The sequence below is a fragment of the Xenopus laevis genome, chromosome 8L (genome assembly GCF_017654675.1).
Source record: "Xenopus laevis strain J_2021 chromosome 8L, Xenopus_laevis_v10.1, whole genome shotgun sequence".
NCBI lineage: Eukaryota > Metazoa > Chordata > Amphibia > Anura > Pipidae > Xenopus > Xenopus laevis.
Genome location: NC_054385.1, coordinates 134,098,772 through 134,122,821, shown reverse-complemented (window position 1 = coordinate 134,122,821; position 24,050 = coordinate 134,098,772). Strand labels below are relative to the sequence as shown.

Genomic DNA, 24,050 nt, shown 5'->3' with positions numbered 1-24,050 from the left:
TTCCTAAGCAATGTGCATGACTGCATGGAATCCAGTGCAGCCAGTTAGCTCCTTGTGATAGAGTCTCCTATTATACCAGTAGAGTGTAAGCTCCCTGGGACAGGGTCTACCATTATACCACTAGAGTGTAAGCTCCTTAGGACAGGGTCTCCCATTATACCACTAGAGTGTAAGCTCCTTGGGATAAAGTCTCCCCTTATACCACTAGAGTGTAAGCTCCTGGGACAGGGTCTACCATTATACCACTAGAGTGTAAGCTCCTTAGGACAGGGTCTCCCATTATACCACTAGAGTGTAAGCTCCTTGGGATAAAGTCTCCCGTTATACCACTAGAGTGTAAGCTCCTGGGACAGGGTCTACCATTATACCACTAGAGTGTAAGCTCCTTAGGACAGGGTCTCCCATTATACCACTAGAGTGTAAGCTCCTTGGGATAGAGTCTCCCATTATACCACTAGAGTGTAAGCTCCTTGTGGCATGGTCTCTCATAATACCAATAGAGTGTAAGCTCCTTGTGGCAGAGTCTCATAATACCACTAGAGTGTAAGCTCCTTGGGACAGGGTCTCCTATTATACCACCAGAGTGTAAGCTCCTTGTGGCAGAATCTCTCATAATACCACTAGAGTGTAAGCTCCTTGTGGCAGAGTCTCATAATACCACTAGAGTGTAAGCTCCTTCGGACAGGGTCTCCCAATATACAACTAGAGTGTAAGCTCCTTGGGACAGGGTCTCCCAATATACCACTAGAGTGGGACAGGACTGGCATTACACCACTAGAGTGTAAGCTCCTTGGGGCAGGCTCTGACATTATACAAAATATATTTTGCCCTACAAACTCTGATGTGAATATCAAACAATTGCAGCCCTTTGGGGCCCATGAAGCCACAGGCAGGGTATACACCCGATCAGCAGGGAACAGTAGAACGCGGGTTTAACCTTTTATTTTTGGCTCAGTTTCTAACAAAAACTCCTTAATATGTGTTACAAAAAATGTGTAAACAAGAGAATACTGCCAATCCATCATCTTCACAGAAGAGAGATCCCTGTTGTCCTGAGCAAGAACACCCCAATCTGCACAACACAGCCCCCCAAGCTGGGCCCTTAGCGTATGTAGCACCCCAATAGTCGCTCCAGTCCTGAGGAACAGAACTCTCCAGAGGAGCCACTTGGGAATGAGCAGGTCCAGTTCAGGCAGGACAAGGGGCACCGCATGTTTTACCTTTGCACCAGTTCGTAGGGCCCAATAAGGTCCAAGTGAAATAAAGGGGTGTCACCCCAACTGTGATCCAGTCCAGACAGACCCCCCTTGCTTCATACAGGACAGAATGTGTTCCTCAAGGGCCTGGATCTGCTAAAATCACCCTATTCCCCAAACATTTCATCCAATAATGAGATGATTTCCCGCCTCCGAGGAGCCGGGGGGTTTGTTCACGATGCACAAAAAAAAGCACTTTGAGAAAATGAAAAGTAAAATCCAGAGTTGAAAAGGTCCCAGGGCAGAGTTGGTCCATTACGGGTCTTTGGTTTGGGGGAAGAGAGAGACTCTCAGTGCAAACTGTCTGCCATAGATCCAGAACTGCCGCTCCTCATGGGTGTGTCTCTGTCTAGAAGCTCCACCCACCTGAAAGTAACACAAAATCAGAGTTAAGTAAAATAAAAAAATAAAACACTTTCTTGCATTTATATGAATAGACTGTAAGCTCCCAGGAATAAAGATGTTTCCCAATGTGCAACTAGCCTACAAGTTCTGGGGCATGGGCCCCCCATTATACCAGTAGAGTTTAAACTTAGTTGGGCAGGGTCTCCCATTATACCACTAGACCATAATCTCCTTGGGACAGGGTCTCCCATTATACCACTAGAGTGTAAGCTACTTAGGACAGGGTTTCCCATTACACCACTAGAGTGTAAGCTCCTTGGAGCAGGGTCTCCCATTATACAAATAGAGTTTAAGCTCCTTGGGGCAGAGATTCCAATTATACCACTAGACTATAAGATCCTTGGGACAGGGTCTACATGACACCACTAGAGTGTAAGCTCCTTGGGGAAGGGTCTCCCATAGAGTGTAAGCTCCTTGGGGCAGGGTCTCCCATTATACCAATAGAGTATAAGCTCCTTGGGGCAGAGATTTCCATTATACCACTAGACTATAAGATGTTTGGGACAGGGTCTCCATAACACCACTAGAGTGTAAGCTCCTTGGGGCAGGGTATCCCATTATACCACTAGAGTGTAAGCTCCTTGGGGCAGGGTCTCCCATTATACCACTAGAGTGTAAGCTCCTTGGGGCAGGGTCTCCCATTATACCACTAGAGTGCAAGCTCCTTGGGACAGGGTCTCCCATTATACCAGAAGAGTGTAAGCTCCTTGGGGCTAAGCAGCTCAGTGAGATACAAGGCCCTTACCTGTAGGGGGGTCAGCAGGAAGTTGCACTGCAGGAGCTGGGGGTCCGTTGTTGTTTTTGGGAGCCCCACATGTAAGCAGGAAAGAGGGGGGAAATAACCCAGAATACATTGGGGGCCCCTGGATACAGTCTCAGGCACAAATAGTCTTGCGAGGCTCCATTCCCAGATAAAGTGCTTTCCAGTTATATTTTCTCATTTTTCCTTATTTTAAGTCTTTTATAAAAAATATATATATTTATGTATAACAACCAGGGGGCGGGGAGTCCAGGAGTAAAAAACATGTGCAAGCGTTGGGCAGAGGAAGCGACGGGGCCCCGGGGGCATCAGTCCCAGAGCAGAACCAAGAGACCCAGTGTGAGCAGTAAAGGGGGGGTCACACGACTGGACGAACTCCCCCCCGGACGAAATCCACCTGAAAATGCACAAAAAAAAGGCCCTTTAATGTTACCCATAATGCAAGGTTATCCCTGCGGGAAGCAGACACGCCCACTGTCACATGACGACACTTCAACTGTCAATTCATTTGTTTGTCATTTAGAAAGTCAGTGGTTTTGGTGACTCTGCTTCAGCAAAGCTTCCTTATCTCTGTGTCTACAATCCCTGCCGTAAAGCAAGATGCCGCTGCTGCTGCGTTTTACTCACAATGAGAATTTACTATGAAAGGGGTGGGATTTCTCTCATTCCTAAAGGGTTAACTGCAGACCATGTAGCTGTATTAAATAACCTTACACCCCAAAACTTTGCTTAGGGTTCACATCCCCCTTTTGCCCCGAGGTATTTATAAGAACTCACCTCCCTGGCCGGACGTCCGACCTCCATCTCCCACACGGGACCCCCCTCGAGGCTGAGATTTGGGTACCTCTGTGACTGGTCTCACAGCTGGAGGAGAAAGGGTTAATGTCACTGAGTGCCCTGTACCAGCAAGAGTTAATATTACAGACTTGGGATTTGGGGGTGCATGCAGGGGCCCATCTCTGGGCTCTATAGAAGGTGGGAAAGGAAACCATTGTACCCCAAAGAGCTGGGGCAATAAGGGCCCAACATGAGACCCTGGGGCACAACTCCCGGCACCTGCGCACACACATAGGAGCGGCCCTTTCAATATAATGGGGTAACCCCTGATTCCTCCTGCTGGTGGGGTCCCCAATATATGTAGCTAAAAGAGAAGGTACCACAGCCACTGTGGCCCCTGGGCCCCGATACTTACTGGTGGGTGGGCAGCACACAGACACCCGCAGCTTCAGGCACTCGCCAGGACTCTCTGCTTCTGGGACAGCTAAAGGGAAAGTAAAGGGAAAGGATGAGGAATAGCGCAACAACTGTACCGCAGGAGAGGCACAAGTCAGTAGGTGGGGCACAAGGATGAGTAATGGGGGGGCATTGGAGGGTAAGAAGGGGTGAGGTATGTGGGGGGGCTGGGAGGCTCTGGGACAGACAGACTGGAAGGATTTGGGTCAGAATGAAACACTCGGATAAAGCAGAGAACTTACAGCTTCCAACCCATGATCAGACCCAGTGGCCACATCTGTCAGTCAGTAGCCCCCAGGGCTTATACCCAAATATCACTGCAGGTTGTGGCCTGAGGAGCAACAGTGTGGCCTTTAAATAACCCCGCCCCCTGTAACCCAATCACTGCCAGTGTGATCTTTATATAGCCCCGCCCCCTGTAACCCAATCACTGCCAGTGTGATCTTTATATAGCCCCGCCCCCTGTAACCCAATCACTGCCAGTGTGATCTTTATATAACCCCACCCCCTGTAACCCAATCACTGCCAGTGTGATCTTTATATAGCCCCACCTCCTGTAACCCAATCACTGCCAGTGTGATTTTTATATAACCCCACCCCCTGTAACCCAATCACTGTCAGTGAGATCTTTATATAGCCCCGCCCCCTGTAACCCAATCACTGCCAGTGAGATCTTTATATAGCCCCACCCTCTGTAACCCATTTACTGCCAGTGTGATCTTTATATAGCCCCGCCCCCTGTAACCCAATCACTGCCAGTGTGATCTTTATATAACCCCACAGCCTGTAACCCAATCACTGCCAGTGTGATCTTTATATAGCCCCACCTCCTGTAACCCAATCACTGCCAGTGTGATTTTTATATAACCCCGCCCCCTGTAACCCAATCACTGCCAGTGAGATCTTTATATAGCCCCGCCCCCTGTAACCCAATCACTGCCAGTGAGATCTTTATATAGCCCCGCCCCCTGTAACCCAATCACTGCCAGTGAGATCTTTATATAGCCCCACCCTCTGTAACCCATTTACTGCCAGTGTGATCTTTATATAGCCCCGCCCCTGTAACCCAATCACTGCCAGTGTGATCTTTATATAGCCCCGCCCCTGTAACCCAATCACTGCCAGTGAGATCTTTATATAGCCCGCCCCCTGTAACCCAATCACTGACAGTGAGATCTTTATATAGCCCCGCCCCCTGTAACCCAATCACTGCCAGTGTGATCTTTATATAGCCCCGCCCCTGTAACCCAATCACTGCCAGTGAGATCTTTATATAGCCCGCCCCCTGTAACCCAATCACTGACAGTGAGATCTTTATATAGCCCCGCCCCCTGTAACCCAATCACTGCCAGTGTGATCTTTATATAGCCTCGCCCTCTGTAACCCAATCACTGCCAGTGAGATCTTTATATAGCCCCGCCCCCTGTAACCCAATCACTGACAGTGAGATCTTTATATAGCCCCGCCCCCTGTAACCCAATCACTGCCAGTGAGATCTTTATATAGCCCGCCCCCTGTAACCCAATCACTGCCAGTGTGATCTTTATATAGCCTCGCCCTCTGTAACCCAATTACTGCCAGTGTGACCTTTATATAGCCCCACCCCATGTAACCCAGTCACTGCCAGTTATGACTCCTGCCTCCAGTATCAGAACCTGTCCGACTGCATTGTCTCCTCTCAGGAATGTCACTGAACTGCCCCCCCCCCTTCCCCGGCCAAAAATACAAAGAATTCCGACTATTTGTAAAATATTAGTATCTGCTCCTCTAACTGCCACCTGCACAACCCCCTCCCCCATAATTGACATTTATTAAAGAGGCGGTTCACCTTTAAGTTATCTGTATGTTATAGTGTGACTAACCCTAAGAAATGTTTCAATTGGCCTTCTTTCTTTCTTTTGTATAGTTTTTAGTATGTGCCATCTTCTTCTCCTGACTCTTTTCAGCTTTCAAATGGGGGTCACTGACCCCATCTAAAAAATAATGCTCTATAAGGCTACAAATGTATTGTCATTGTTACTTTTATTACTCGTCTTTCTATTCAGTCTCTCCTATTCATATTCCAGTCTCCTATTCAAATCAGTGCATGGTTGCTAGGGGAATTTGGACCCTAGCAACCAGATGGCTGAAATTACAAACTGAAGAGCTGCTGAACAAAAAGCGAAATAAGTCAAAAACCACAAATAATAAAAAATGAAAACCAATTGCAAATTGTCTCAGAATATCCCTCTCTACATCATACTAAGAGTTAATTCAAGGGTGAACAAGCCCGATTATATGGCAGCACCATATACAGCAGCACCACACTGAGATTTCATTGATCCCTGTGCCAGCAGAGCTTACAGTCTAAGTCACACAAGTTAGAGTGCAGGAGTGGGTGAGCCATGCTAGTGAGTGAATATAGTAGGGTTGCGGCACAAGGCTGACTCATTTATACGGGGGTTAGTGAAGCATTTGGAGTGTAACAGGAATGTTTACAAGTGGAAATGAGGGAGCGGCCCAGTAAAGTGATGCCAGTGAAAGGATTATGTGCCATTCCCTCTTTATTATTTGCAAAAGTTTCTTTTCACTCCCAACACACACACAGGACAATGAGATTCAGCTGACTGCATTCTTCTCTTTCACTGACAAATGGAGAAATAATGCCCAACCCTTTCCCAATAGGGCAACGAATATTCTGCTGTTTCTCTATTTATTAAATGGGCGGGTGCTGCCATACTGCTGACTGGGTAAAGTCCCATTTGAGGCAATGCAAGTCCCTGAGCACTAGGGGGAGCTGTACTGGAACCTATGGGGAAAGATAATCACAAGCCACTCCTGCTCCATATACTGAGGAAAGGCCCAGACTTTATTGTCCCCCAGTCTGACCTCTGACCCCTTGTTTTCTTGCTCCCACTGAGCCCAGTATGTGGGGGGCAAAGGCCCAGTATGTGGGGGGCACAGAAACACAAACTGATCCGTATCCTCTTCCCCCTCTATTTCCCTGTCCTGAGATCAGACCAGCGCTGGGATTTATAGAACAGGAAACACCTGGAGTTGGGGGGCTGCTGTGCGGGACACAGGGGGTTAACACAGCACATGAAAAACTCATTACAGGCTGCAGCAGAAACACATTCCCATAACCCCCTGCACCAAAAAACCCATGAAGTGACTCCTGAACTTACACGGGAACTGAGAGGGGGGCAACACATGTAATAGGAGCCCCCCCCAGTCACCTCAGGGTTAAGTGTTTCTGCAGGTGGGGGGTTCCACATGCCCCAGTCAATGGGTTCCACTTAAATGCTGATTATTGGGGGTGGGGTGCACCTGTTTCACACTCAGACTTACTAATTAAAAGCAGAGGGGACAGTCTTTGTGACAGCGCAGTCCAGAAACAGCCACCGAAGTCAGGTTAAAAAGGTATACGTTTTATTTGAACATTTGATATGCCCCTGACCAGAAATACTGCAGCTCTAACTGTAACAGGAAGAGATCACCTGACCAGAAATACTGCAGCTCTAACTGTAACAGGAAGAGATCACCTGACCAGAAATACTGCAGCTCTAACTGTAACAGGAAGAGATCAGCTGACCAGAAATACTGCAGCTCTAACTGTAACAGGAAGAGATCACCTGACCAGAAATACTGCAGCTCTAACTGTAACAGGAAGAGATCACCTGGCCAGAAATACTACAGCTCTAACTGTAACAGGAAGAGATCACCTGACCAGAAATACTGCAGCTCTAACTGTAACAGGAAGAGATCACCTGACGAGAAATACTACAGCTCTAACTGTAACAGGAAGAGATCACCTGACGAGAAATACTACATCTCTAACTGTAACAGGAAGAGATCACCTGGCCAGAAATACTGCAGCTCTAACTGTAACAGGAAGAGATCACCTGACGAGAAATACTACATCTCTAACTGTAACAGGAAGAGATCACCTGACCAGAAATACTACAGCTCTAACTGTAACAGGAAGAGATCACCTGACCAGAAATACTACAACTCTAACTGTAACAGGAAGAGATCACCTGACCAGAAATAATACAGCTCTAACTGTAACAGGAAGAGATCACCTGACCAGAAATACTACAACTCTAACTGTAACAGGAAGAGATCACCTGACCAGAAATACTGCAGCTCTAACTGTAACAGGAAGAGATCACCTGACCAGAAATACTGCAGCTCTAACTGTAACAGGAAGAGATCATCTGACCAGAAATACTACAACTCTAACTGTAACAGGAAGAGATCACCTGACCAGAAACACTGCAGCTCTAACTGTAACAGGAAGAGATCACCTGACCAGAAATACTGCAGCTCTAACTGTAACAGGAAGAGATCACCTGACCAGAAATACTGCAGCTCTAACTGTAACAGGAAGAGATCAGCTGACCAGAAATACTGCAGCTCTAACTGTAACAGGAAGAGATCACCTGACCAGAAATACTGCAGTTCTAACTAACAGGAAGAGATCACCTGGCCAGAAATACTGCAGCTCTAACTGTAACAGGAAGAGATCACCTGACCAGAAATACTGAAGCTCTAACTGTAACAGGAAGAGATCACCTGACCAGAAATACTACAACTCTAACTGTAACAGGAAGAGATCACCTGACCAGAAATACTGCAGCTCTAACTGTAACAGGAAGAGATCACCTGACCAGAAATACTGCAGCTCTAACTGTAACAGGAAGAGATCATCTGACCAGAAATACTACAACTCTAACTGTAACAGGAAGAGATCACCTAACCAGAAACACTGCAGCTCTAACTGTAACAGGAAGAGATCACCTGACCAGAAATACTGCAGCTCTAACTGTAACAGGAAGAGATCATCTGACCAGAAATACTGCAGCTCTAACTGTAACAGGAAGAGATCACCTGACCAGAAATACTGCAGCTCTAACTGTAAAAGAGAAGCATTGAAGCAAAAGACAGAACTCTGTCTGTTAATTGGCTCAAGTGACCTAACATGTATGGTATGTTTGTGTGCACTGTGAATCCTATGATCCCAGGGGGCGGCCCTTATTTTTTAAAATGGCAATTTTCTATTTATGATTACCCAATGGCACAGACTACTAGAAAAGTATATTATTATGAAAATGGTTTATTTACATGAAGCAGGTTTTACATATGAGCTGTTTTATGCAATATCTTTTTATAGAGACCTACATTGTTTGGGGGGTATAGTTTTCCTTTAAGCTAATTTGGAATAGTATTCCCCTTTTTCTGTCTGTGTTGGATATAGTGCTGGATGTAAAAGCAGAGGGGAGACCCGAAAGTATCCCTGTCAAGGGGCCCTGGGGTCCGACATCAACTGTGTAACACAAAATACTTCCCCTCCTGCTACACCCCTCTCCCACCTGCACAGAAACTACCTACCCACATACCTACTGTACCTACTGTATTGGGACTATGTATCCCTCCCCTCTCCCACCTGCACACAAACTACCTACCCACATACCTACTGTACCCACTGTACTGGGACTGTGTATCCCTCCCCTCTCCCACCTGTACACAAACTACCTACCCACATACCTACTGTACCTACTGTACTGGGACTGTGTATCCCTCCCCTCTCCCACCTGCACACAAACTACCTACCCACATACCTACTGTACCTACTGTACTGGGACTATGTATCCCTCCCCACTCCCACCTGTACACAAACTACCTACCCACATACCTACTGTACCTACTGTACTGGGACTGTGTATCCCTCCCCTCTCCCACCTGCACACAAACTACCTACCCACATACCTACTGTACCTACTGTACTGGGACTGTGTATCCCTCCCCTCTCCCACCTGCACACAAACTACCTACCCACATACCTACTGTACCTACTGTACTGGGACTGTGTATCCCTCCCCTTTCCCACCTACACACAAACTACCTACCCACATACCTACTGTACCTACTGTACTGGGACTGTGTATCCCTCCCCACTCCCACCTGCACACAAACTACCTACCCACATACCTACTGTACCTACTGTACTGGGACTGTGTATCCCTCCCCTCTCCCACCTGTACACAAACTACCTACCCACATACCTACTGTACCTACTGTACTGGGACTGTGTATCCCTCCCCTCTCCCACCTGCACAGAAACTACCTACCCACATAACTACTGTACCTACTGTACTGGGACTGTGTATCCCTCCCCTCTCCCACCTGTACACTAACTACCTACCCACATACCTACTGTACCTACTGTACTGGGACTGTGTATCCCTCCCCTCTCCCACCTGTACACAAACTACCTACCCACATACCTACTGTACCTACTGTACTGGGACTGTGTATCCCTCCCCTCCCCCACCTGCACACAAACTACCTACCCACATACCTACTGTACCTACTGTACTGGGACTGTGTATCCCTCCCCTCTCCCACCTGTACACAAACTACCTACCCACATACCTACTGTACCTACTGTACTGGGACTGTGTATCCCTCCCCTCTCCCACCTGCACACAAACTACCTACCCACATACCTACTGTACCTACTGTACTGGGACTGTGTATCCCTCCCCTCTCCCACCTGTACACAAACTACCTACCCACATACCTACTGTACCTACTGTACTGGGACTGTGTATCCCTCCCCTCTCCCACCTGCACACAAACTACCTACCCACATACCTACTGTACTGGGACTGTGTATCCCTCCCTCTCCCACCTGTACACAAACTACCTACCCACATACCTACTGTACCTACTGTACTGGGACTGTGTATCCCTCCCCTCTCCCACCTGCACACAAACTACCTACCCACATACCTACTGTACCTACTGTACTGGGGACTGTGTATCCCTCCCCTCTCCCACCTGTACACAAACTACCTACCCACATACCTACTGTACCTACTGTACTGGGACTGTGTATCCCTCCCCTCTCCCACCTGCACACAAACTACCTACCCACATACCTACTGTACCCACTGTACTGGGACTGTGTATCCCTCCCCTCCCCCACCTGCACACAAACTACCTACCCAGATACCTACTGTACCTACTGTACTGGGACTGTGTATCCCTCCCCTCTCCCACCTGTACACAAACTACCTACCCACATACCTACTGTACCTACTGTACTGGGACTGTGTATCCCTCCCCTCTCCCACCTGCACACAAACTACCTACCCACATACCTACTGTACTGGGACTGTGTATCCCTCCCTCTCCCACCTGTACACAAACTACCTACCCACATACCTACTGTACCTACTGTACTGGGACTGTGTATCCCTCCCCTCTCCCACCTGTACACAAACTACCTACCCACATACCTACTGTACCTACTGTACTGGGACTGTGTATCCCTCCCCTCTCCCACCTGCACACAAACTACCTACCCACATACCTACTGTACCCACTGTACTGGGACTGTGTATCCCTCCCCTCCCCCACCTGCACACAAACTACCTACCCAGATACCTAGTGGGAGGAGGAAGTGACTGTGTAGCTCCTCCCCTAGAAGGAATCTTCAGGTGATGTTCCAGATGTTTCATTCCCAGAATCCCTTGCCCCGCCCAGATGAAGTAAGTGAGTGTAGGGGGCGGCCATGTTGTGCCTCAGGACGTCAGACCCTCACACACTCGCTGTATAAGAGGCGCTGGATAATCCCAGTAAAACTGCTGCTGCTTTGGGAGAGGGGCCACTCCCGCGCTGGCTAATTGCACTAATTACACTAATTAGAGCCCGGGGGGAGGCTGATCCAATGCAGGTGTCAGGGAACGTTCCTTCTCTCAGGGAGATACTTGTCCCGTCATTCCCTTCCCCTCGGGACACACAAATGTCTGACTGACCCTGGGGCGCGGGGAGTTGTCTCTTTAGTGTGACCTCCACTCGTACAAATACCACTGCCCCCATCTTGTCCTGTTCTAATGTTTTCTTATTCACTGGGACTGAAGATTAACCCTTCATAATCCTAGGGAACCCCGTGAGCTGACAATCATTCCATGATGCCCGACCTCCCCACCCCTGTGCTGCCAATAATGAGAGGGAATTTATAGGAATTTGAATACTTACCCCCCCCCCCCACTCCATATGGAATTTGTGTTTACAGCCCTGGGAAATGACAACTCCCTGACCGGACCACCGGGTCACACTTAGGGGTCACAGCTGATTCCATTCTGGTGGGGGGTGAGGGCTGCTCTTAACCTCTGGGCACTCAGGCAAAATAATTCCCCGGCAACATAAACAGACTCAGCACTTAGATTTCACTTAGGGCCACACGCCCCCCACACGCTCCTACACATGCTCTGTACGTGATAATGATAAATAAGCACTCACCCCAAATCCTAACTGACCTTCAGACTGGGCCCCCTTAGCTCATAACAAGGTTACAGATATATAGAAACATTGGGGTAACAGTCACCCTGCTATAGTTCCAGGGGTACCCAGGGCACAAATAAACACTCACCCCAAATCTCCCCCTAATTGACCTTCAGACTGGGCCCCCTTAGCTCATAACAAGGTTACAGATATATAGAAACATTGGGGTGTCACCCTGCTATAGTTCCAGGGGTACCCAGGGTACAAATAATCACTCACCCCAAATCTCCCCCTAACTGGCCTTCAGACTGGGCCCCCTTAGCTCATAACAAGGTTACAGATATATAGAAACATTGGGGTGTCACCCTGCTATAGTTCCAGGGGTACCAGGGTACAAATAATCACTCACCCCAAATCTCCCCCTAACTGGCCTTCAGACTGGGCCCCCTTAGCTCATAACAAGGTTACAGATATATAGAAAACATTGGGGTGTCACCCTGCTATAGTTCCAGGGGTACCCAGGGTACAAATAATCACTCACCCCAAATCTCCCCCTAACTGACCTTCAGACTGGGCCCCCTTAGCTCATAACAAGGTTACAGATATATAGAAACATTGGGGTGTCACCCTGCTATAGCTTCAGGGGTACCCTGGGTACAAATAAGCACTCACCCCAAATCTCCCCCTAACTGACCTTCAGACTGGGCCCCCTTAGCTCATAACAAGGTTACAGATATATAGAAACATTGGGGTGTCACCCTGCTATAGTTCCAGGGGTACCCAGGGTACAAATAATCACTCACCCCAAATTCCCCCCTAACTGACCTTCAGACTGGGCCCCCTTAGCTCATAACAAGGTTACAGATATATAGAAACATTGGGGTATCACCCTGCTATAGTTCCAGGGGTACCCAGGGTACAAATAAACACTCACCCCAAATCTCCCCCTAACTGACCTTCAGACTGGGCCCCCTTAGCTCATAACAAGGTTACAGATATATAGAAACATTGGGGTGTCATCCTGCTATAGTTCCAGGGGTACCCAGGGTACAAATAATCACTCACCCCAAATCTCCCCCTAACTGACCTTCAGACTGGGCCCCCTTAGCTCATAACAAGGTTACAGATATATAGAAACATTGGGGTGTCACCCTGCTATAGCTTCAGGGGTACCCTGGGTACAAATAAGCACTCACCCCAAATCTCCCCCTAACTGACCTTCAGACTGGGCCCCCTTAGCTCATAACAAGGTTACAGATATATAGAAACATTGGGGTGTCACCCTGCTATAGTTCCAGGGGTACCCAGGGTACAAATAATCACTCACCCCAAATCTCCCCCTAACTGACCTTCAGACTGGGCCCCCTTAGCTCATAACAAGGTTACAGATATATAGAAACATTGGGGTATCACCCTGCTATAGTTCCAGGGGTACCCAGGGTACAAATAAACACTCACCCCAAATCTCCCCCTAACTGACCTTCAGACTGGGCCCCCTTAGCTCATAACAAGGTTACAGATATATAGAAACATTGGGGTGTCATCCTGCTATAGTTCCAGGGGTACCATATGATGTCCCCATCTTTCCCAGTAACACCCACTATACCCCACACTTCCCAGCTCTATATCTGAAGATTTGGGGGTGCCCCCATATACTCACATATATAATAATAATCCTCTCCCGGTCGGAATTCAAACCCCAGAGAGAAGGGGGTGAATCTCTGGATCTTCTCGGAGAATTTGATTGGTCCATAGGGCGCGTGGGGTCGGTTACATTCCCAGCGTTTAAATGCCCCGGGGGTCTCGTAACACCCCTCGTACCCCTCTCTGTTCACCATTAACAGGACGAAGGTCTCGGTGTGTTCGGCCGGGACGCGGGGGTCGTAGTGGGGGCAGTAAATATCCAGATAATCGTTAATCTCCACCTTGACGCTGTAGTCGTCCCTCAGGAACCTGCGGGGGGAACAGACAGAGGGTCAGAGGTTTGTACTGCGCTACTGAATCTGCTGCACTTTCTACTGATGCCGACACCACTGGTTTCTGTACAGCCATGAAACAGACGTATAATCAATAAACACTTGTGGGACCCCCAGCAGGAATATCCAGGGTTATAGTTGCACTCGCTGCTGCTCCAGTTCTTTCTGATTTCGGACCCTCTGTTATGTGAAAGGGGCACGGAGAGCAGTTAGATGGGGGGCTGCAGGGTGCGGGGAGTATTTGTCTGGGAGTTAATACAGTGACAGGGAAGCAGCTGGGTAAGTCACCCCAATCTCCCAGCACCCCCACATATAAACTCAGTATTGACTCCCATTAGCCCCCCGTCTGCACACGAGCCCTACAGATTCGGGGTACCACTCCCCACAGGTGACCCCATACATATCAACCCTAACATCTCCCTCCACCCCAAAATCTCATAGGAACTTTTTTTCCATTTTGTGCTTGGAGGAGAGGATTTCCTTTCTACTTCCTTCCTGGCAAACGCAGCGTTTCAGCCTCACTTTACAGCAGTGATTTTCATACTGATCATATTTAGACGGAGCAACACGGCAGGAGCACACAATAAACACCCCCAGTGATCCGTGTGGGTGAGTAAGGATTCCCAGCAGGCCGTGCAACAGGTAACGTGCCCAGGTAGAGACCCGCCCACACACAGGCTTGTGCAAATAGTTGTGCAATGAGGAATGTGTCAGAGTTACAGGAAAGGGAGGGGGGGCAGGCACTGATCCAAAAGGCTTGCAATCTAACGTAGTGTGGTTCCCTATCATTGGGCTACAACTCCCAGCATTCTCTCTCTTTCCCCAGACCAGTGCTGGGAGTTGAAGTCCAACTAGAACTGCAGATGTTGGAGCCATGCTAGATTGTAAGCTCTGTGGGGCATTTTCCAGGGAAATAGACAGATCTGGCACAGAAACATTACTGCACCTTTTCCTTGTTAAAAGCCCCCCCCCATGGAACTGGATTTGGGATGGAGGAGGAGGAGGAGGGGGGAGCGTGGGGTTAAAACATCTCTGGCTGCCCCTCCCCCTTCTATCTGTCAGGATCTGCCAAAAAGCCTGTACAGACGGAGCACATTCCTCCCATTACCTGCCTCTGCCCCCTCTGCGCCCGGCCGGCACCAGCCACATGCCCTTCCCCCATTCCACAGATTGCAAGCTCTTAAGAACAGGCCACTCTGTATATATAATTATATATCACTGGAGCCTATAGGGCCACACACAGGGGGCCCCGGAGTTGTGTTTCTTTCTGATAGTTTTGTGTCACTAAATATAAGGTAACTCCCAAACACTCTCCCAGGGACAATATCCTCTCACTCTCAGAATGTAAGCTCCCTGGGACAGGAGTCTCCTCTCACTCTCAGAGTGTAAGCTCCCTGGGACAGGAGTCTCCTCTCACTCTCAGAGTGTAAGCTCCCTGGGACAGGAGTCTCCTCTCACTCTCAGAGTGTAAGCTCCCTGGGACAGGAGTCTCCTCTCGCTCTCAGAGTGTAAGCTCCCTGGGACAGGAGTCTCCTCTCGCTCTCAGAGTGTAAGCTCCCTGGGATAGGAGTCCCCACTCACTCTCAGAGTGTAAGCTCCCTGGGATAGGAGTCCCCACTCGCTCTCAGAGTGTAAGCTCCCTGGGATAGGAGTCCCCACTCACTCTCAAAGTGTAAGCTCCTTGGGATATGCATTTCTTATTAGAGTTATATGCTCCCCTCAGTAAAGTGCTGCATAACATACTAGATCTCCCATAAGATTGTTAGCTTCTTGGGTCACGCATTATTAATAGTACTGGTACTGCATCACTGTAGCTCAGACTGTGAACAACAACTGGGAACATTCCCTATGAAGAACTTCTACACATTAATATATATATATAATATTTTATAGTAGTAACTCCCTGCAACCCCCAGCAAGCCCAGGGATCAGTGAGATACAAGTGACCAGTAAGCTGCACACACTGGGGCCCTGTGACTGGGCACGGGATCTGCTTAAACAAACAGTTTGGGATTCTGGGAAGACTGGGAATGAAAGGAGTGGGGGGAGGGAGGAATGGGAGTGTGGGGAACGCCGGGACATGCAGAGTCTGCACAAATATCCTTGGCTCACCAGCTTCCCAGTCACACACACTCCCCACTAGCCGCCTTCCCACTAGCCACCTCCCCACTAGCCACCTCCCCACTAGCCACCTTCCCACTAGCCACCTTCCCACGAGCCACCTTCCCACGAGCCACCTTCCCACGAGCCACCTTCCCACGAGCCACCTTCTCACGAGCCACCTTCCCACTAGCCACCTTCCCACGAGCCACCTTCCCACGAGCCACCTTCTCACGAGCCACCTTCCCACTAGCCACCTTCCCACGCTGCAGGCCAGACTCAGGCGCCAGTCACTACCCATGGAGCTGGCACCTCACCTCTCAGTACCCGCAGCCCATTCTGCTGTCCTTTCTTTAGTGGAAACACTGGTCATAGGGCCAACAGAATGGAGTCGGGCCCCTCATTCATAAACTCATTCACTGGCCTTTGCCCTGATGCCCCCTAGACTGTAGGTCTGTAAGTAAAAGCAAATGTGCCACCAGCTCTGTATCTGGATGGAGAAGAGATGGAGAACCTGATGGGCAAGTTTGGCTCGTGCGCCAGCCTCACACAGGGCACAACATGCTGCCAACTTGCCACACTGTAGGGAGAAAGTGTCATGAAACAGCAGCTTCAGCAGCACAGACGTGGCACAGCTGCCCAGCAGGGTTGGTAGGGGGAACGCCAGCTTGTGGCATGTGATTCTCCGAGACCTTCCCACAAATACAGCGCTGGTGCCTCTTATTTCAGGAGGGTAATTACTGCCGTGGCATTTCCAGCCCTGGAGCAGCAGAAAGAAACAAGCGCCGGCATCACCGGAGCCTCCTCCTCCCCAAGTCTCACATTAACCAACTGCAACTTGGCCTTTGCCTCTTCTCCTCCCTCCACTTCTACAGTTACAGCCGGGCACTGCCACGTAACCACTGGCACATGGAGAGAACTGGCCAGAGGCAACAAGCCCATCCTATAATGATATCAATATATATATATATATACTGTATATAAACTGACAGTTGCACCAGCCCCTCTACACAAGTGGCTCACAACTAGTCCTGCCCAGCAAGTCTTGCCCTTTCCCAAAAAATAAACCTTCCCAACTGATTGAAACACTTCCCTGTACAGACCAAACACCGGAATAAACCTGAGCTCAGACCAGATGGGACAGACATAAGGACATACTGGAGGGAATAAGTGTGAGCTCTTTAGGGCAGAGACACACGCTCAGATATGGGGTGACAAATGTCGCCCAGAGACAAATCTCCTCTTCTTCAGGGCGACTAATCTTCCCGAACTGCCTTCCCGCCAGCTAGAATGTAAATCACCCGCAGGGTGGCACTCTGAGAGCTTCGTTTTCTGAAGTCGCCCTAAGTTTCCTCGTGAGGCAACCCGTGTGCCATCCCGCCGGCAATTTACATGGCAGCAGGCAGTCCCCAAAGAAGAGGAGCCTTTTCGCCCCGAAGAAGAGATTTGTCGCCCCGAAGAAGACATTTGTTCCCCCGAAGAAAATGAGATTTGTCGCCCTGAAGAAAAGGAGATTAGTTGCCCCGAAGAAAAGGAGATTTGTTGCCCCAAAGAAGAGGAGATTTGTTGCCAGGCAACTAATCTCCCTGAATCTGAGCGTGTGCCGTGACCCTAGGTAGATAGAGGAAGGGACAGACATAAGGACATACTGACTAAAGTCGGCTGCGCCTATTCACACGCGGCGATACGCTTTTCAAAGTCGCTCGAAATTGCCTCAACAAGGCAATTTCGAGCGACTTTGAAAAACGTATTGCCGCGTGTGAATAGGCGCAGGCAACTTTAGCGCTAGTGGGTGCGAGATACCAGCAAGCCATTCAGGGAGATTAGACGCGGCGATTAGTTGCCAGGTGACTAATCTCCCTGAAATCTTCCCATGTGGCCGTAGCCCTTAGGGTAGGGATTTTGAGGGGACCTGGTTGTGTTGCTATTGTTGGGGTGTCTGTGGCTCCCTAGAGGGAAACAGGAGTGGGGGAGGGGGTTAAACACACTCTAAGTGGCCGAGAGACCAGAACACCTGCAACTAATTTGAACTTTCCCGGGGGATTCCCAGAGATAATCCGTCCCCTCCCGTAATGGCTACTAAGGCTGCTAACTCAGTAGCCCATAAATCTCCCTAAACTGCAGCCTCAGCTCAGGACAGACAGGGGGGCTGCTGTGTGTTTCTGTTTATAGAGCGTCAGCTCAGCTGAGACACATCCCAGAGCCCCCAGCGCTATCTGTGTCACCTGCATCACTCACTGTAACCGACCCCCATACTCAGCGCCACTGGCCTCCTGTTGTACGGCTACTGAGCACTTTCACTACAATCCCTGCCATAAAGCAACAGAGGACTGCCGTGTCTGTGCCAGGGAGGAATAGAGACCAGGGAAGAGCCATGACTTTCCCTCATTTACATGACACTGCCCCTTAGTCACAACACTCACTTTACACAAACACAAAAGGCCCAATTGACTGGAGATTGTGGAGACGGAGAACAGAAACTTGATTTGCCCCTTTATTTGCCACCTCAGTTCTTAACCATCAACTTCCAGACACCCTTCCCTGAAACTACTACTGCCCTGACCTGAAGAGCAAGAAGGCCGCAGGCTCATTAGCAAGAGAATAAAAGGGCTCGGCGATATCATATAACGTCTCCACTAAGTGCCGGCCACAAATATCCCTGGGCCACTGGGGGGGGGGGCAAGGGAAAGTTTCCCACAAGTTTTATTATAATTAGTGCGAGTAGGACTCACCATTGTGCTCACACACACAAACTAGTGTAACGGAGATGCAGCAGTTGCCAAGCGCTGGCCCTTTAAATCAATCTAAAAACCTAAACAAAGACCCTGAGGGGCCCAGACTGTTTGAGGGAAAAAAGTAAGAAAAAAAGGTTTTTAAAATTGTCTTCCCCCAATCACTGGTGAAAACTGAGCAGCAGGTCAGACAGGAATTCCCTATGGCTCCCCTGGGATTGGGACTTGGCACAGAGAGCACTGCTGATTGCGACTCACTGACACAAGTAGGGCCCAGACAGGCAACAATAGATTCCTCTCACTGATTCGCTCACAAGTCAAATAAAAACCAGCAGGAAGTGTGTCGGGGCCCTGAGGGTGGGGGGTTGGCTGCCAGTGGAAGGGGTTGAGCCAAGATAAACAACCCCCCCCCCCCCCCACGGCTTATTTCTGCCCAAAGGATCAACATGGAAAAAAATGGGATTCGGCTTTTAGAAGTGAAAATACAAACGAGTCCAAAATAAGCAGAGTGGCCCCCACCTGAATAACTCGAGTTTCCTGTGTCCTGAGAGGAGGAGGGGGGGCAGATTGTAAGCTCTTCAGGGGAGTGGGAATAAACTGGAGTAACAGAGGGAACATCACATTCCACAAAACAGACAAAGAAAGTCTGCCCCCCCCATTCCCTATGGCAGAGACCCCCCCTCTCTACAGGTCAGTGGCAGGTGAGTAAAGAAGATGGGGGGGCCGTTTCTCAGCAGGTTGAGGAGTAAAGTTGAGTAAAGAGTAAAGTCGCCCCATAGATGTTGAGATTAATAAAAGATCAGATCCTCATCGTGAGACCACGATCTTCTCAGAACGATCAGGGAAACAAAGGGGAGCTGCTTGTCCTCCAGACATTGATCCATTGTACTGGGACCCACAGACATTAACCTGACCCTCAATTTCCTCACAAAAATGATAAAATGATCAAATCCCACTGACTTCATGTTGGGCAACAGAAATGATTGTGTCTATGGGGAGCGAATAATATTAATAATAATAATTGTAACGACATTTAGTGGCCCGGGGGCAACGAGTCAGGTAAGTTCAGCCCCCCCCCCCCTGATCATTATAGAAATCAGGGGCAGGAAAAGTAGATTGTGGGGGGGGGGGTATAATAGAATGGGCTGGGGGTTATATATAATGTCGGGGAGGACAAGGGGAGGATAATATGGGGGGGGAATTACAATATGGGGGGGAATAAGAAGAGAGAGAACATTTCAGTGTTGGGAAGTAGAAGTGTATGTGGGGGGGACATTACAATATAGGGGGTCACATAAGAACAAGGGGGGTATATATTACAATATAGGGGGGTCAGATAATAATAAAGGAGGGGGGTTATTACCTGGGGTTGGAGCAGTTCCAGTAAATCCCGTGTCTGGCGCCGAGGCCCCCCCCGATGTTCCAGATCAGGAGACTGAGAGACAACAGAGCCCGGAGCCTCCCCCCCATCTCTCCGCCGCTCTCACAACTGACGGGAACCTCCAGACTCTCAGCCTTGGGACTCCGGCCCCGCCCACAGGGGGGAAGCTCCGGCCAATCAGCGCACCGGCCCCGCCCACAGGTACAACTCGCTCTGACTTGGAACATCTGGGACACTTAACCCCTGGCGCTCCGACCCCCTCACTTTCCAAATCTCTGGTCTGTATGTCTCTTTATATCGCACATACGGACAGTCAGGAGACAGAGCAATTCCTACAACTCTCTGTCACACTCTATATACTGCCCCTGTACTGCTGCCATATATATATATATACATTTATATATATATACTGTACTGCCTCCTACAGCTCTGTATTGTCCCCTATGTATTAGTACTACTTACTGCCCCCTATGTATTACCCCCTACTTACTGCCCTCAATGTATTACCCCTACTATGTATTACCCCTACTTACTGACCCCTATGTATTACCCCTACTTACTGCCCCCTATGTATTACCCCCTACTTACTGCCCCCTATGTATTACCCCCCCACACACTTACTGCCCCCTATGTATAATCCCCTACTTACTGCCCCTATGTATTACCCCTACTTACTGCCCCTATGTATTACCCCTACTTACTGCCCCTGTGTATCACCCCTACTTACTGCCCCTATGTATTGCCCCTGCTACTGCCCCTATGTATTACCCCCCTACGTACTGCCCCTATGTATTACCCCCCTATGTACTGCCCCCTATGTATTACCCCTACATACTGCCCCCTGTGTATTACCCCTACTTACTGCCCCTATGTATCACCCCTACTTACTGCCCCTATGTATTACCCCTACTTACTGCCCCTATGTATTACCCCTACTTACTGCCCCTATGTATTACCCCTTCTTACTGCCCCTACCTATTGCCTCTGCTACTGCCCCTATGTATTACCCCTACGTACTGCCCCCTATGTATCACCCCTACTTACTGCCCCTATGTATTACCCCTACATACTGCCCCCTATGTATTACACCTACTTACTGCCCCTATGTATTACCCCCTACGTACTACCCCCTATGTATTACCCCTACATACTGCCCCCAATGTATTACCCTTACTTACTGCCCCCTATGTATTACCCCCTACATACTGCCCCCTGTGTATTACCCCTACTTACTGCCCCTATGTATCACCCCTACTTACTGCCCCTATGTATTACCCCTACGTATTGCCCCTGCTACTGCCACTATGTATTACCCCCTACGTACTGCCCCCTATGTATTACACCTACTTACTGCCCCTATGTATTACCCCCTACGTACTGCCCCTATGTATTACCCCCCCTACGTACTGCCCCTATGTATTACCCCTACATACTGCCCCCTGTGTATTACTCCTACTTACTGCCCCTATGTATTACCCCTACTTACTGCCCCTATGTATCACCCCTACTTACTGCCCCTATGTATTACCCCTACTTACTGCCCCTATGTATTACCCCCCCTACGTACTGCCCCCTATGTATTACACCTACTTACTGCCCCCTATGTATCACCCCTACTTACTGCCCCCTATGTATCACCCCTACTTACTGCCCCTATGTATTACCCCCCCTACGTACTGCCCCCTATGTATTACCCCTACTTACTGCTCCTATGTATTACCCCCCACTTACTGCCCCCTATGTATTACCCCTACTTACTGCCCCTATGTATCACCCCTACTTACTGCCCCTATGTATTACCCCTACTTACTGCCCCTGCTACTGCCCCTATGTATTACCCCCTACGTACTGCCCCCTATGTATTACCCCTACATACTGCCCCCAATGTATTACCCTTACTTACTGCCCCTATGTATTACCCCCTACATACTGCACCTATGTATTACCCCTACTTACTGCCCCTATGTATCACCCCTACTTACTGCCCCTATGTATTACCCCTTCTTACTGCCCCTATGTATTACCCCCTACTTACTGCCCCTATGTATCACCCCTACGTACTGCCCCCTATGTATTACACCTACTTACTGCCCCTATGTATTACCCCTACTTATTGCCCCTATGTATTACCCCCCCTACTTACTGCCCCCTATGTATCACCCCTACTTACTGCCCCCTATGTATCACCCCTACTTACTGCCCCTATGTATTACCCCTACTTACTGCCCCTATATATTACCCCCCCTACGTACTGCCCCCTATGTATTACCCCTACTTACTGCTCCTATGTATTACCCCCCCTACGTACTGCACCCTATGTATTACCCCTACTTACTGCCCCTATGTATTACCCCCCCTACGTACTGCCCCTATGTATTACCCCTACTTACTGCCCCCTATGTATTACACCTACTTACTGCCCCTATGTATTACCCCTACGTACTGCCCCCTATGTATTACCCCTTCTTACTGCCCCTATGTATTACCCCTACTTACTGCCCCCTATGTATTACACCTACTTACTGCCCCTATGTATTACCCCTACTTACTGCCCCCTATGTATTACACCTACTTACTGCCCCTATGTATTACCCCTACGTACTGCCCCTATGTATTACCCCTTACGTACTGCCCCTATGTATTACCCCTACATACTGCCCCCTATGTATTACCCCTACTTACTGCCCCTATGTATTACCCCTACTTACTGCCCCTATGTATTACCCCTACGTACTGCCCCTATGTATTACCCCTTACGTACTGCCCCTATGTATTACCCCTACATACTGCCCCCTATGTATTACACCTACTTACTGCCCCTATGTATTACCCCTACTTCCTGCCCCCTATGTATTACCCCTACTTCCTGCCTCCTGTGTGTCACTGAGCATGCTGGGAAATGAGTCTAGTAGCAGTGGTGTCGCTGAGCATGCTGGGAGAGGAAGTAGAGGCGGAAGTTTCAGTCCCACAGTTGGTGCCGTTGTCCCATAATAACCCCAGTGCCCCCTGTACCCCCAGTCTGACCTCCCCGGACACTTCCACTTCTCACACATGGGGGGGGAGGTTTTCCCAGCGGTTCCAGGAGGGGTCGGGAAGTGTTGGTGGGAGATAAGGAGAATAATGGGCCCCGATATCTGGGCTCCGAAAGGAAGTCTGACCCCCCCACCCTCTACTTCCTGACCGTCTCGTTCCCACCAGAGCCTGTGCCAGGGGGTCTCCTGCAGACTCACAATAGACTCAGCCCCCCAATAATTATTCACTCGCCCCTCCAGCACTTGCCTGAACCCCCACATTCCAGCCCAACTGTCCCCCACTCCACCGTGCCTGGCTGAACATTCCCCACGAGTCTGTACCCCGATATATGTCACCCCCTGATTATTGGCTACTTTTACTCACTGTACCCCCTAATACTGACCCACTATTTCTACTCACTGTACCCCCTAATACTGACCCACTATTTCTATTCACTGTACCCCCAAATACTGACCCACTATTTCTACTCACTGTACCCCCTAATACTGACCCACTATTTCTACTCACTGTACCCCCTAATACTGACCCACTATTTCTACTCACTGTACCCCCAAAATACTGACCCACTATTTCTACTCACTGTACCCCCAAAATACTGACCCACTATTTCTACTCACTGTACCCCCAAAATACTGACCCACTATTTCTACTCACTGTACCCCCTAATACTGTCCCACTATTTCTACTCACTGTACCCCCAAATACTGTCCCACTATTTCTACTCACTGTACCCCCAAATACTGACCCACTATTTCTACTCACTGTACCCCCAAAATACTGACCCACTATTTCTACTCACTGTACCCCCTAATACTGACCCACTATTTCTACTCACTGTACCCCCTAATACTGTCCCACTATTTCTACTCACTGTACCCCCAAATACTGTCCCACTATTTCTAC

General features: G+C 49.2%; 1 protein-coding gene across 2 annotated transcripts; it reads right to left on the bottom strand.

The window, feature by feature from the left end:
• Positions 1-927: 927 nt before the first annotated feature.
• Positions 928-20,356, bottom strand: efna4.L (ephrin-A4 L homeolog). 2 transcript variants are annotated; one of them, XM_018228549.2, is made up of 5 exons: positions 20,097-20,356; positions 13,586-13,878; positions 3,614-3,682; positions 3,199-3,285; positions 928-1,622 (listed from the first exon to the last, which is right to left on the bottom strand). In XM_018228549.2, exons 1-5 carry the CDS (start codon positions 20,339-20,341, stop codon positions 1,606-1,608), a joined length of 711 nt encoding a protein of 236 aa, XP_018084038.1. In that variant the 5' UTR covers positions 20,342-20,356; the 3' UTR covers positions 928-1,605. The 2 variants fall into 2 exon arrangements, with proteins under 2 accessions (XP_018084038.1, XP_041429785.1); XM_041573851.1 differs by lacking the exon at positions 928-1,622 and adding an exon at positions 2,609-2,818.
• Between the last annotated feature and the right edge of the window lie 3,694 nt (positions 20,357-24,050).